Here is a 14,607-nt window from a genome sequence, read left to right on the forward strand (position 1 = left end):
AAAATGTAATCTGAAGCAAACAAAAGTGACTATTTTTGTAGTTTACCCTTTTCTTTTATATTATACTATTTATTTTATTTGTACAAATAATAAATTCATCATCCAAAAATAGTAAATTCAATAATGTGAATTTGATAATAAATTTATTCTCAAACTATCGATTTTTTCATTACTAAAATTGTTAATTTGATCGTTGAATGAAACGTTAGATCTTTATGTGACATAATTTAAAATGAAAAATTAAAAAAAAATTAAAAATCTTGATTTAAAGGTTTTCGAAGTCTGTAGAAATTATAATTCACTCTTTCTGTTTTTAGGTTTTAATTTTAAAAGTTAAGCTACAGAATTTTAATTTTCTTCAAAATTATTTCATATAAGATTTTGCATGTGGATTTAATGGCTAAATGGATTTTTTAAAAATGGAAGGACCTAATTGATATAATATCGACAGTTGGGGTATCATTAGAACATTTTAAAGTTTAGAGACTAATTTAAAATGATGGTCATAGTTTGGGGACCTATGTTAGAATTCACAAATTTTCAAAATGCTATTGTTTACAACCTTACACAACCTTTGCTGATGCAATTGCTTAAATCAAAATGATAAGAACGAATCCATGGCTTTATTGTTTCTTTCTTTTTCGCTTTAATTTTATACTATAATTATTTTAGCAGAAGACAGGTGTTACTGGCTACTATACACTGATAGGAAGATTTATCCATAAACTTTTTGGCTACTTGTTCGAGTTGGAAAAGTCTATCGTCCGAAGAGAGGTGAGAAATGCGCACCAAATGTTTGAAAAAATGATTAAGAGAGTTTATACATATATGCACTTGGGCTTTATTATTATTATTTTGGACTTGGGTTGCTTACAGGTCTAAACGAAAGGATGGTGCCCTTAGAAGCGATTGTGCCGGCAGCTCAAAACAATATAAACACGCAATTCATTTTATTGGAGAAAGGGAAGATAATATGGGATGGTCAAAACAAGATGTGTTTGGGGCTTGTGGCGGACAAGACAGCGGCGGTTCACTTACAACTTTGGGGTGAGGAGTGTGAGGCATTTGAGGCAGGTGATATTATTAGGATGGAGAATGGGATTTTCTCTTACAACAAGAACAATTTGGTGTTGAGAGCAGGCAGGAGAGGGAAGGTGGAGAAAGTGGGAGACTTCACTATGGAGTTTGTGGAGACACCTAATTTGAGCGAGATTAAATGGGTTCCTGATCCTAATAATTCCAACAAGTATGTTAAACACTCAGTTATTTCTCCTTATTCACGTATCTTCCCCCCAATTCCCTAGCTTTTTTCATGCCTTGAATTTCTTTTTGGGTTGTCTTTATATCCCTATGTTATCATTTGACTCTATGAATTTCCAAACATTTATGTCATTCGTGGGTAGGTCAGTCATGGCATTGCCAAGATTTCTTTATTTTAGCATATATTAAGGGAGAAAGATGACAACAATAGAGTTTAAACCCGATCTTCGGGGTGTCAATACCATTACTTCGAAGTATCCATAATCGTGTTCCACTGATTGATATGAAAATATAACATCCAAAGATCATCCAAATATATAACATCTAACCAGATACATTGGACACTCACACCCAAGTCCAATTAACATAACTTGCAAGAGTTAAAAGATTATTGACAATTTTGCCATTTTTATAATATATTTTGTATTTTTTTTTATCACAATTTGATGTCAAAAAGAGCATAATTGTGAAAGGGGTCTTTAACCATAAAATCAAGTCCTAACTTTTGCCTCAGCAAAAACACGAACTTAAGCCTAAGATGATGAAAGGGGGGGGGGGGGGAGGTCATCGAATCTTTACTCGCTTTTTGGAATAAAAGAAAATTTCTAACCATCTTTGAATCTAAAACCACAATGTTGGGTCTGCTGGGAAACAGTAAAATTCTTTGTTACTTATAAAACTATCAGGAGACCCTGTGGCCATTATACCTGTGGAGAAATTGGAAATCAACTCAGATTGCTAATGAGCATGGTAAATTATGAGGTAAATGTAACTGTAAAATCATAAATATACATGTAAATAACATCAAGCTGCATTGGCCATGGACTCAATTAGGAGTTGATAACCTTCTGGCACCGCTGTCTGTGTGTTAACACACTCTGCGAGTGCAGGGACGTCGGAACCAAGGCCTTGAGACTTGGCCAGAAACAACAGCAAATGAAAATCCGATATTCTCTTCACAAAAGGAAGACTCTTTGTTCTATCTAGATGACTCTTCAGTGCCCTCAGCGCCACAAGGTTTTTCCGATTCTCAATTGGAAAGCTTGTAGAAAGAGGTCCCTGCATTAAAATGAGAGTTCACATGATTCCAAAGCAAGTTGAAGTGAAACAGAAAAAAAAAAGTTACTGATGACATATTAAAACCAATTATAGGACGCATGGCATGAGAGATAATGTTTGATGTGGCTACAAAGGGACAAGCTTTGTGATCTTTACATGGAAAACTTGAATGGAGATATCTTAAGAAATGTTAAAAAACTTGAAGTCTTCGTCTTTTCTCAAGAATTATATCCATAATCAACACAATGCAATCCATAAAGTTATCATGAGCTAGTAATTGATGGGGGTATCAAACCAATGTTAACATTAGACCAAAAAACCGAATAGCATCTAGGAGTTCAATTATTCGGATATAGACTCTAGAACTGTAGACACTATCTGTAGCATATATCACAAGCTAAACTAGAAGATGTGTAATTACATAAATACAACCTTACTCCCAAAGCCAAGGGCTACTTTCAATATTACACAACCTTACACTGACAGCATAAGTTTATAAACGCAACTTGACAAGATAAGTGAAAATGCTGTTTGCAATAACCGATTAACCATATTCATGCTTCCTCTATTACTTTCATCACCTAAATATAAACCAACCCAAAAATATCAAGGTTTACTAGCAGTAGGAGTTACAAGGATTTTCATTTGTGACAGTTCAGTAAACAATTATAATCTTATGGGAAGTGACCCCTGTTTTGCATTATCTCTTTGCTTCTTTCTTGGTTTGACAAAACCAACCAGTAAGCTATAATCTCCATATAATTTGGATCTAAGAAATTCGAAAAATGAAAGAAAGACACAACAAACAACTTCTAAATATGCTGAAACTTCTCACCGATGAGATGAGTGCACATTTGTAACTCCCCCCATCATTCCGGGATCACTTAACAATCAACTCTCTTGCTAGCACTTATTACCTTAAAGGTTTCTTCTCCAAAAACACACATATGGCTTTCTTCTACAATGTAAACTACCCACACCCACAATTCTTTGCCTTTGCTGAATCAATAAAAACCCTCAATACAAACCAATTGAAAGCATCATTGATATGACAATTTGAGAAAGCAATTTGATTAAAAAGCACCCATTTTCATAACACACATTGATTAAATCAGAAAATGCGCAAGAAAATTACGCACCTGATGGTCGAAAATCTTAACAACCACTAAGAAGAAATCATTATCAACCTCCTTAACATCTTTCCCACCGACGACGACATCTTTTTTCATTTTCGAAAGCTTTGGATCATCATTCTCTCCAAACTCTGTAACAAACCACCCGTCCTTAAATAGCTTAACACACATATCACTCATTTGAAATGCCTCAAAATGAACATCCGCAGCCCCATCTTCATTGGCTTCCAGCTTCACCACGACAGTCACCCACTCCTTAAGCTCACTCTCAGCGTGAAGCTCAGCCGCCTGTATAATCTCCTTGTTCGAAAAATTATAGTCTTTTTTTTCTTGCATTATCGTCTGAGTAAAAATAAACCCTACCCTTTTCCTCCCTAACCCTGCTGCAATGGCGTCAACCAATTTCTCTTCTTCAGGATCCCTTAAAAGGACCAAATCATCTTCCAAGCCTTGCTGAGGCGGCTCGTAAATAAAATCAACTTCCACTCTACCTTCATCCGTAATGGTGCCGTACATGAACCCGCCGCGTTTCGAAGCAAACGCCAGCGTTTCGTTGACGAAACGTTGGAAAGCGTTGGCCGAATCGCGGTCAAAGGAAACAGAGTCACAGTGAGGGGATTCCTGGCGGGTGATCCGTGTTTGTTTAGCGATGAGGTCGTCCATGGTCATCTTACGGCCGAATGATCCGGCGGGTGAAACGGTGGGGCCACCGCGGACGGTGCGTTCGCCGTGGTAGTAGAGGAATATAATGGAACCGTGAGAGAGGTTAAGGGCGGAGAGTGGGATGGAACGGTCGGTCATGTCGGAAAAGCGGAGGAGGTCGGCGGGGGTTTTAGCTAAAAGTAGATTTTGATCGGTGGAAAGGGTTTGGTTTTGGATGGGGATTTGGAGTTGGGACTCAATTAAGGTTTTTAATTGAAAAATTGTAATTTGAGGTCCGTCGACTTGGATCCGTTCCAGGCCATCTCGGCTGCGGATTCTGAGCATCATCTTTGAACAAAAACGGTAACGTTTTGAGTGATTAGAAGCGTTTTGAGTTGAAAGAAAGCTCTTTTACTGTGCTTCGCTTGCCGTGGAAGAAGACGAATGCAACACGAAAGAGAATAATACCGAGATATTTATTGCTTCTGAACTGCAAAACGATACCGTATTTCACTTGTAAAAAACTTCATCACCGGCATAATTTTGAAAATTATTAACAACTTCATGATACATTCATCTTCGTCCCGCTCTGTTTCAATTTAATATTTAAATATAAAATATATGAATTCCTTTTTTTTTATATTACATTATTACATTTTTACCCTTTTAATAGTTTATATATACAAGGATAGAACGGGTCGGGTGGGGCAAACAATTACAATAACCATTTCAAAAGAAAAAATCCATCCTACCCCGCCCCACCTCTTCTCGCCTCACCTTGCATCCACTCCATTGCGAAACGGAACTATTCAGAATCTATCGGGTGATCTGAGAGCTCGAATTTTCATAATAAGTTAGAGGTCTAATTTTTCCTTCAGCCCCTATACTCTTCCATTTTTAAATTTAATCTCTTTACTTTTAATTCTAAAAAAAATTAGTTCTTCTATTTGTTTGATTAAAAAAGTAAAAGTTGATTTAATATGAATATGTAATATCAATTGGAATTTTATTTTAAAATCATTCTTTGAATATTAAAATGTAAGATAGTTAAATTTAATGAAAATTCATTAAAAATATTATCAATTGAACAAGTAGTAATAATGTTTTTGGAATCGAACCGGTGATCGAACTAGTCAAATTGGTTAAATTATCAGTTTAAAAATGAAAAAAAAATATAAAGGGAGTGTTTGGTAAACAGAGTTTTAAGTCCTTTTTAGCTGATTTGAGCACAAATAAAAGATTGGGTAGTCAAACCCTCTAATTATAGTGTTTGATGAAAGATTAAATTTAAAAAAAAATGTGAAAAGCATCAGTAAATAAGTTAATATTAATAAAGGTATTATTGTAGAAATCAAATTGGAAATTGAGGTTAATTTTTATCATGGTTCAGTCCCTAAACCTAAGTTTAAGAAAATAGCAATGCTAAACAAGAAGCCAAATAGTTTTACATTAAGAAAAAAAGGTCAAATAGAAACAAATAGACTTAGGTTAAAAACATGAATACATGAGCAGAGCATTTAGTGGTTGCTGGAGTAAATTCCAATCTTCTTTTCATCAATTTTTAATAACAATTTAGCATGTTATTACCATGGAATGGTCCATTGAGGTACATAAGCAGAGTCTTTCAGGAATTAGTTAACGACAAAACATTTCTTCCTAATCTCTCCTTCATTCCCTGTGACAACTCCAATGGCTCCCATCCTCTTCATTGCCTGCGCAAACTCCGTGAAGAATTTCTTCGAGTCAAGCAACTCGTCCACGATTTTGCGTGAGCCTTTGTTCGTCAGTAAGGCTGCATCAGACTGAAACAGACCCTTGTTTTGCTTAACAGTGACGTAGTAGTTATTATCGAACGTCAACGCACTACCAGGATCCATCGGCACGAATGTCGTGTTGTCACTAAGGTTTTTGCATTGCGTCTTCAAGAAAGACGCATAGGTTGGGTTCAAGGAAGGATCTTGATCACTTCTTCCAGTAAAGTTGTATAGCCTGTTGCTGAAGGTATTGCAATGGCCTACTCCGATCGTATGCCCGCCTGCATTCAACTTTTATGTTAGCACTCTTTCGGAAATCTTTGTCGACATTGAATGATCAGCTCTTTTTGGCTATGCTCTGCATTGAGATCTTACCTGATAAGACCACTAGGTCATGGACATTGAGGCCTTTGCTAGTGAAATTTCGTACGAGGGCGGTGAAGTTGGAGAGAGGGGAAGGAATATTAGCCAACGCCTCGGAAATTCGTGATATCCGGCCGTCTCTTCTACCGGTAAGAACTTCCCACAATGGTGTTTGGAACTACAAAGTAATATTGCATAGTTAAAATGCTTTTAGTTACCGAAGTTAAATATCTTGCAAGGATTTTGGTTTAGCTTACTTTGAAAGAAACAGCATCCCTAGCAGCCAAGGCCAGAACATCAGCACACGATACTACATTCGGACATTTCTTCTCGACTTCTGCTTTTATATCGTCGATGACATCGAAGCCAGCAAGGGTTAGGTTCGGAATCGCATCTTTCTCGGCAATATTGTTAGTTGTCGAGTTCAATAGGACTGAACCATCACACCCCTGAAAAGATTTTCCAATAAGCATATATGATTCAAGACATCATAAATGTGGAACAATAGTTAGAAAGCCTTGCCCTAACAAAACAGTCATGAAAATGCATTCTCAAGAACCTTGCAGGCAATGTGGGATCATTGGCAACATGTTTTTCAGTAGCTTTCTTGATTATCTCCTCTGCATCAGGACATGTATCCTTGTAGTAACCCTTCCTAAGGCTACCTCCATGGCAGGTCCCAACAACTCCAAATACTACCATGCAAAGCAAAATGAAAGCCTGGTTTGTCATCTTGATATCTTGCTAGTTGAATGTGGCAAATGGCAAAACCAGCTCTGCCATTTTATAGTAGTCATTGGGAATATATTTCTAAGATCCAGTTAAGCAATGTATAGTTTTAAAGAGACTTCTTCCCTGTATCTTCCATTACTATACTTTATAGCAGATTTGGTGGGAATGATTAACATTGCAAACTTAAAAAAGAATACAGCAGAAGTCAGCTCTATAAACATATATAGGAAGATAGATTTGAGAGTAGAGCATATTTGACTAGTGTTTCAGCCAATGATTGGCTCTCCACATGCCTATCAAGTATCAACCAGAATAGTTTTTTCTTGGTTTAGTCTGGTAGGAGGAGGAAAGATGCTAATGTTACGAGTTGTTCTTACTTACTATACTATTATCAACAAATAAATAAATTAATACGCGTTGTCTATATTTTATACATTGCAATTTTTTTTTTAAAAATAAAAATAAAAATTTCAAAAAATCAAATAGAAGTTTTAGAAAAATTATTTAATATAAGTTAGTCTTAGAATCAACATTATTGACAAGAGAATGTGAGTTCGAGTAAGTTGAAGTGCGTTTGTATAAAAATTATTTAATATAATTAAAATAAATATAAATTAATTAAATATAAATTTTTAATAAAAATATGATGTGTGAAAATTCATTATGCAAGTGCATGTGTCGAATCAAGTAATACAATGATTAGAAGATATTGTTCTCACAATTAGTAAATTCTAAGATGCTAATATCAATTATTCAATTTTATCTAATCCCGAATAAGAAAATCAATTTTAATTACTACTAAAATTAAACTAAGAAAATTATGAAAATGCTATTAAATTAAAATAATAAAAATCTATAAGTTTTTCAATCAATTTTAAGTTCTTGGAATTCTAACTTCATCTAATTCAGTTAATCAATTATCTCTAATTCAATTGTTCAACATACGCAATTACTAACCTAAGATTAAATGGCATTAACTAAAACCTTCCAGTATTTAGCTAAGCTAATCCTCGTTCCCTATTAGCTATACAAGTTGGGTGAAGTCACTATCAACAAACCTTTAAGTTAATTACAACATCAGGTATATTCTTATCCTAGTTGCAAATTAACTCGTTCGTTGATGTTACTAAAGTTAATCGTAATCTATTCAGTCGAGGTCTAAATCTTAATTTTCTCTTCCAATACAAATCAAGATTATCAAATTAATACAACTTGGTGGCCAAACAAGCAGATTAAATAAACACCAGATTGAATAAATAATTAACAAAAATTGAAACAATTGAAGAGAGACGAATAAATTAATTAACTAAAAATAGGATCTATCATTATTCTAAGAAAATAAAATTTAGTTTATGTTGACTTAAGAAAACATCACAGGAAGAAATTTAGAACAAACTTGCTTTAAGAAAAAGTTAAAAAGAAATAATATTCTAGAGATAAAAATAATTCAAATTGATGTCGAATGCTTCAAAATTTTTTTTCTTTTCGTCTTTGCAAGCTTGAAGTTTCTCTTGTGTGAGAGAATTGTTTCTTACCATCTCACTAAAAGCCGATGGAACAAAAAATTCTTTTTACTATTTTTTACTTTATGCTCCAAGCCTTCCATTCTTTATCCGAGACCTACAATATAAAGAAGAAAATAGCAAGTAAATCCGAATTAACTCTAAAATTAATAAAATTCAAATAAATATAATTAATCTAAAAACAATAAAATATAGTAAAATCTAACCTAAATGCTAAGTTTAGCTTCTAAAATACTATAAAAAACTATACTAGCATAATTCTAAATATGAGAGTTATCACATCTCGAAACTTAAATTTTTGCTAGTCCCTAAAAAAAACAAAGAAAAAATAAAATAAAAGTCCAACCAACTCAAAATTTAAATCCACTAATTCTGAATGTTGTCAAAAATTGCCTCAGTAAATTAGATCAAAATCCAGTTAAAACAATCTCTAAATTCTAAGTCATTCCCTACACTCAATGTTGTGTGTGTGAATATTTCGAATCTAGCAGTTAAAACAAATAAGATTACAGTGAGGTAAAAATCATTGAAAAAGTCTTGTAAGTTTATCTCTCTATCTATCTATATCTTCAATAATGTAAAATAAAACTTAGTCAAAGGTCAATAGAACTTTATTCGACTTGTAATATAGGCTCGGATTAAGATTTTGGCTCAAACCCTAAGCATTAGTTTCTTATGGATCGATGAGTAGCAAAACAGTATTATCCCCCACTTCTCAAAATAAGGAGCTCAACTCATTTTTGACTCCACCAATTTTCGGTCACCTCTTTATCTCTCCACCCTAAAAACAAAGCATGATTACAAATCAACAACTAAAATGAAACAAAAGTTTAACAATTAAAAGAACCAATCCGGTAAAAGAATAAAATACTTTTCTTTTGATTCGTCAACAAGAACATAGGTACTTTTAATTCCTTTCTCTCTCTCTTTTTTTTTTTTTTTTACACAATTTCATTCATTTTTTATTTTTTTAGCCAAAATAAATAAACAAAAGAAAATAAAATAAGAAAGTCGACAAAGACTAACTTTCATGCTTTATCCATTCTCTTACCGAAAATGTCCATCTTAATGTCTCTACCTATCCCAATTGAAACTTTAATCTACAAAAATATATCCATTAAGACCCAAATACTTAAAAGTAAACAAAGGTGGATTGAGAAAGGTTAAACGCTATGACTTAATTTTGGCTAGTGTTAGGGTTAATGGTTGGGGTTAGGGTTAGAGTTTAGGTTGTATATTAAACAATTAAGTACATGGACTGAGAAAAGGTATAAAAAGGCTTAAATTATGGGTATTTATTCATAGGGTCGGCTTTATAGGCTCAAACGAACCAAAAATGGCCTAAATCATTTGCCTTGAGAAGACATCAGACAAACTCTAGGCTAAAATTCAATTCAATTTACACACACATGGGATCAATCTCCAAAGTAACTACAAGATCAAAATTAGTGCTCAATTTTTAAGGTAATTAATCATAGAAAAATAATATAAAATCCAAATCATTCAGAACTTAATTTCAATATTAAAATACTGAAGTCATTTATCACAAAGACAAACGAACCGTGACCACGTTTACTTTTCATCTATCATGTAATACCGATGAGAGGATATCATTTATCCATTAGTTAGGTTATGAGTTCTACTATTATGGATGATGTTACATATTGCAAAAGTCGTATAACCAACACACTAGCTTTCAGTTCCTTTTCTTTTTGAAGTCAGACTTTTACTTACATAAAAGTATACGAGTCACACATACATAGTCCATCATCCACTCAGGATTAAGGTATGACACACTATGACTGCCACAAGTGAATAAATCCAAAAACGGATCTAGGATCTATTCTATTTGGGTTCTATCCGATGTATTGTCAGTCCATTCAGTCACATCTTTATCTCTATTTTCGATGCTCTAGAGAAAGCATCTCCCCAGTTGGACTTGATAGATGACATATTAGTCTTTCAATTGGTTTACTCATTTCTAATTAGACTAAGGACATGTTTAGGTTCGTCTACTAAGACAAGCTACTTTTCCGTATTACGATCCGAGCACGTAATACTTCTTTGTATTGGTCAAATGTTAGATAACCAGTGAGCCAATATTTGCTTACATTTTACTTTGCATATTGAAAAAAATATACAAAAAGTATTAATATAATTAATGAATATTTTATTAAACCAATTTATTCGAAAAATACAATAATACAACATGAACATACTAAACTTAGGGCACCAGATCCAGCGCTTGACCAACCAAATTTTTTGTTTTCTTGAAAGTATCTTGCATCATGAGTTTAATAATAACGCATATTGCTCAGGCTCGAATTGTTCTTTTACAAACTTCTTACCATTCCATCACTTCATCGGTACATGGCACAATTTTTGGTCAACAAATTGTCATGGTGATAAGCTACCATGTGCTCTAGTATGAGGTGTCAAGTTGATATCTAAATTGATGGCTTAACAACCGAGGGCTTAAAAACCTTTGAATCAGTTACTCCCTTTTCACGTTATCAAGGAGATGTTTTAAAATTATCTTCTTCTTCTTCTTTTTTTTTTTTTTTTAATATTGTTAGGAACTTAAACTGAACAACACTCTTTTTGAACTTGCATCAAGTTTAAAACAGAGAAAACCTTAAAGGTTACATGTTCATTTTATACTCTCATAGCGAGTTCGCCCTTCTTAACATCAATAAGTGCTCGTCCTATTGTTAAGAAAGGTCTTTCAAGAATTAATGAAACATCCCTATCTTCCTCCATGTCTAAAATAATAAAATTGCCAGGATAATAGAAATTTTTAACCTTCACAATTACATTCTCCACGACATCCTTAGGACATGCTAGAGTTCTATTAGCTAACTGCAATGTAACTAATGTAGGCATTACCTCCCCTAGTCTGAGCTTAGTGGAAAAATTAACTCTAATAGAGTAAGGGATATTGAAACTACTGGATCCTTAAGCTTTGGAGGCAATTCATGCTGTAAAATAACACTAAACTCCTCAGTTAAAGCCATGGTTTTATATTCTCCAATACGTCTTTTCTTCAACAGGATATCCTTCATGAACTTGACTTTGCTCGACATTTGTTCTAAGGCCTCGACAAATGGAATATCCACAATCAATTTCTTGAACATATCTAAAAAATTTTATAATTACTTGTACAATTTGCTCTTTTGCAACCGTTGTGGGAATGGAGAGGGTGGATACACCGGAGCGTTAATTTCAACAAGTTCTAACTTCAGTGTTTTCAACTTCCTCTTTCCTCTTCTCAGAATTCTGACTGAAATGATGTTCCACTTTTTTCTCATTGATTAACAAACATTTTCTTTTGTCAAACTAAATTACCTCTTTGTTCATCCCACTACCACTAGGAATCTCTTTACCACTTTTAAGAAGGATTGACTTACAATTCTCATTCTGGTTGTCCATCTTACGGTTCAATTGTGTGTTAGATGGTAAAGCTCCTTATGGTTGACTACTCAAAACAATTTCCAGTTGACCTATTTGTGCTTCTAATGATCGAAGGGTTGCTTCTTGACTTAAGGTTCTTACATCATCTTTTTGCATGTATTCCAACAATAACTCCTCGATTGTTTTTTTAGGTGGAATTTGCTAACTTTATGGTTGTATTTGCTGAAATCCCAATGGAGCATTTTGTCTGAATGATAATTTAATTCATTGCTGATTATTTTCCATGAGAAGTTTCGGTGATTCCTCAGGATTATAGGAGTTCATAAAAGGCATTGTTCAGTTGATTCTGATTATCCATGTAATTTACCTCTTCAACATATCCATATCACTAATGGGAACCTCTAAAATAATCACATCCTAATAATGCACTATTCACTGATTGACTCAATCAACTTTGTTGTAGAGATAAAGCATCTAACCTTTTATTGATCGCTTTTAACGGTGTCATGAACTATGCTGAAAGGTTAGAAGCTTGACCCAATTCATTAACTCCCACTAGTTTTTTAGGTGCAGTATACTTAGAAATCTCATAATTTTGGAAGGTTCATTATTCCAAAATTGTGTAGGCATCTTTCGAAAACTTTCTTACTAATGAACCTTTAGATACACCATCAACTTGAATTTTCATTGCAATGTCAAGCCCATTATAAAAGATAAAAATTTGTTAAGCACTTTCCAAACTATGGTGTGGGCACTTTCTAAGAAGTTCCTTTGTACCTTTCTCATGCATCGTACAAGGTTTTCCCATCGTACTGAGTGAAAGTGTGAATATGCTTCAGAAGTCTAATTGTCTTAGTAAGAGGGAAATACCTAGCCAAAAATTTCTCCACCAATTGGTCCCATGAGGTGATAGAGGCATAGGGAAGAGAGTCGAGCCAACCCTTAGCTCTCCCATCTAAAGAAAAGTTAAACAATCAGAGTCTAATTGCCTCGTCGGATACCCTATTATGCTTTATAGTGTCACATATCTCTAAAAAGGTTCTTAGATGAGAATTGAGGTCTTCACTGAGTAATCCAAAGAACTTGTTGTTCTAAATCAGTTGCATAGCCTTAACATCGATCTTAAAATTATTCACCTCAATAATAGGCCTAGTGATACTCTAGTGATATCCTTCATGTAAAGGCATACTTTAATCAATACACCTTCTCCACTATTGTTGAGGTGCTCAAATCATCAATGGTTGATCATCAACCCTAGGTGGATCAGTTTCACAAAGATTCTTGAGATTAACAGAATCCATCTCAATTGGTTGTACTCTAACTTGTCTAGTTGCGCTTTGATTTTGACGACAAGTCCTTTCAATTTCTGGATTAAACAATATTAAAGAATCTGACCCAAATTTGCGCATGCAATTCTAGAGTACCTGAAAAACAAAACAAAACAAAACAAAATAAAAAAGATCCGATTTTAAATTACTAATGAATAAAATTCATATTAGAAGAATATAACTTAAAATTTTGGTCATTGACAACAGCGCCAAAAACTTGATGTGTGAACACTCATTTGCAAGTGCAAGTGTCGAATTAAGGAATACAATGATAAGAAGATATCGTTCCCACTAGCACCAAATTTGAAACTACTAATTACCAACTATTCAATTTTATCTACTCTAGATCAAGAAAATCAATCTTAATTACTACTAAAATTAAACTAAGAAAATTATGAAAATTCTATTAAACTAAAATAATGGAAATCTATAAGTTTCTCAATCAATTTTAAGATCTTATAACTCTAACTTCACCTAATCCAATTAATCAATTATCTCTAGTTCAATTGTTCAACCTATATAATTACTAACCCATGATTCAATGGCATTAACTAGACCTTTCTAGTATCTCACTAAGTTAATCTCTCTTCACCACTAGCTATATTCCTATGCTAGACAAGTTGCGCGAAGTCATTATGAACAAACCTATTGAGCTGATTAGGGCATTAGGTATATTTTTATCCTAGTCACAAAGTAACTCGTTCGCCGATGCTACTAAAGTTAATCCTTATCTATTCAGTCGAGATCTAAATATTAATTTTCTCTTCCAAGATTATCAGATTAGCAAAACTTGGTGGCCAAACAAGAATATTAAATAAGCGCGAGATTGAATAAATAATTAACAAATATCAAAACAATTGAAGAGAGAATAATTTAATTAACTAAAAATAAGATCCATTATCGTTCTAAGAAAATAGAGTTTAGTTCATGTTGATTTGAGAAAACATCATAAGAAGAAATTCAAAACAAACTTACATTGAGAAAAAGTAAAAAGAAATAATCTAGAGATAATAATAATTATCAAATTGATGTTGAGCTCTCCAAATCCTTTTTTCTTCTCATCTTTGCAAGCTTAAAGTTCCCCTTGCCGCGAGAGACTTGTTTCTTAGCCTCCAAGTTGATTTTTTTCACTCTTTTACCATTTTTTTTCACTCTGTTACCTTTTTTCTTCTCGTCTTTGCAAGCTCAAAGTTTCCCTTGGTGCGAGAGACTTGTTTCTTAACCTCTAAGTTGATTTTTTTCACTCTTTTACCATTTTTTTTCCTTAAATCATGTCACCTATTATTTTTAAGGTTTTAATCGTTTTATTCTATTAAACATAGAATTGAGGTGGATAAGATTGATTGTTGTTTAAAATTTTGAATTGAAGATTGTGCTCCACCACATTGAAATCCAGTGGAGC

At 33.6% G+C, this 14,607-nt stretch overlaps 3 protein-coding genes and 1 non-coding gene across 5 annotated transcripts; 2 read left to right on the plus strand and 2 right to left on the minus strand.

Annotated features, from left to right (window-relative positions):
- The first annotated feature begins 531 nt into the window (after positions 1–531).
- LOC108479455 (uncharacterized) lies at positions 532–1,392 on the plus strand. The gene is made up of 2 exons (XM_017782071.2): positions 532–774; positions 877–1,392. Exon 2 carries the CDS (start codon positions 891–893, stop codon positions 1,302–1,304), a length of 414 nt encoding a protein of 137 aa, XP_017637560.1. The 5' UTR covers positions 532–774; positions 877–890; the 3' UTR covers positions 1,305–1,392.
- A 603-nt stretch (positions 1,393–1,995) lies between these two features.
- On the minus strand, positions 1,996–4,680 carry LOC108479454 (NPL4-like protein 1). The gene is made up of 2 exons (XM_017782070.2): positions 3,459–4,680; positions 1,996–2,319 (listed from the first exon to the last, which is right to left on the minus strand). Exons 1-2 carry the CDS (start codon positions 4,440–4,442, stop codon positions 2,065–2,067), a joined length of 1,239 nt encoding a protein of 412 aa, XP_017637559.1. The 5' UTR covers positions 4,443–4,680; the 3' UTR covers positions 1,996–2,064.
- Positions 4,681–5,639: 959 nt separating this feature from the next.
- Positions 5,640–7,061, minus strand: LOC108477651 (peroxidase 3-like). Of its 2 annotated transcripts, XM_017780170.2 has the most exons (4): positions 6,734–7,061; positions 6,469–6,660; positions 6,224–6,389; positions 5,640–6,129 (listed from the first exon to the last, which is right to left on the minus strand). In XM_017780170.2, the coding sequence occupies exons 1-4, from the start codon at positions 6,941–6,943 to the stop codon at positions 5,726–5,728; spliced, it is 972 nt and encodes a 323-aa protein (XP_017635659.1). In that variant the 5' UTR covers positions 6,944–7,061; the 3' UTR covers positions 5,640–5,725. The 2 variants fall into 2 exon arrangements, 1 of the variants encoding a protein (XP_017635659.1); XR_008275861.1 differs by lacking the exons at positions 5,640–6,129; positions 6,224–6,389 and having other exon boundaries at positions 6,531–6,660; positions 6,771–6,816.
- Positions 7,062–12,614: 5,553 nt separating this feature from the next.
- Positions 12,615–12,722, plus strand: LOC128285809 (small nucleolar RNA R71). The gene has a single exon (XR_008276357.1). It is a non-coding gene; the product is annotated as a small nucleolar RNA R71 (small nucleolar RNA).
- The last annotated feature ends 1,885 nt before the right edge of the window (positions 12,723–14,607 follow it).

This window comes from Gossypium arboreum, chromosome 12, assembly GCF_025698485.1.
Source record: "Gossypium arboreum isolate Shixiya-1 chromosome 12, ASM2569848v2, whole genome shotgun sequence".
Lineage (NCBI taxonomy): Eukaryota > Viridiplantae > Streptophyta > Magnoliopsida > Malvales > Malvaceae > Gossypium > Gossypium arboreum.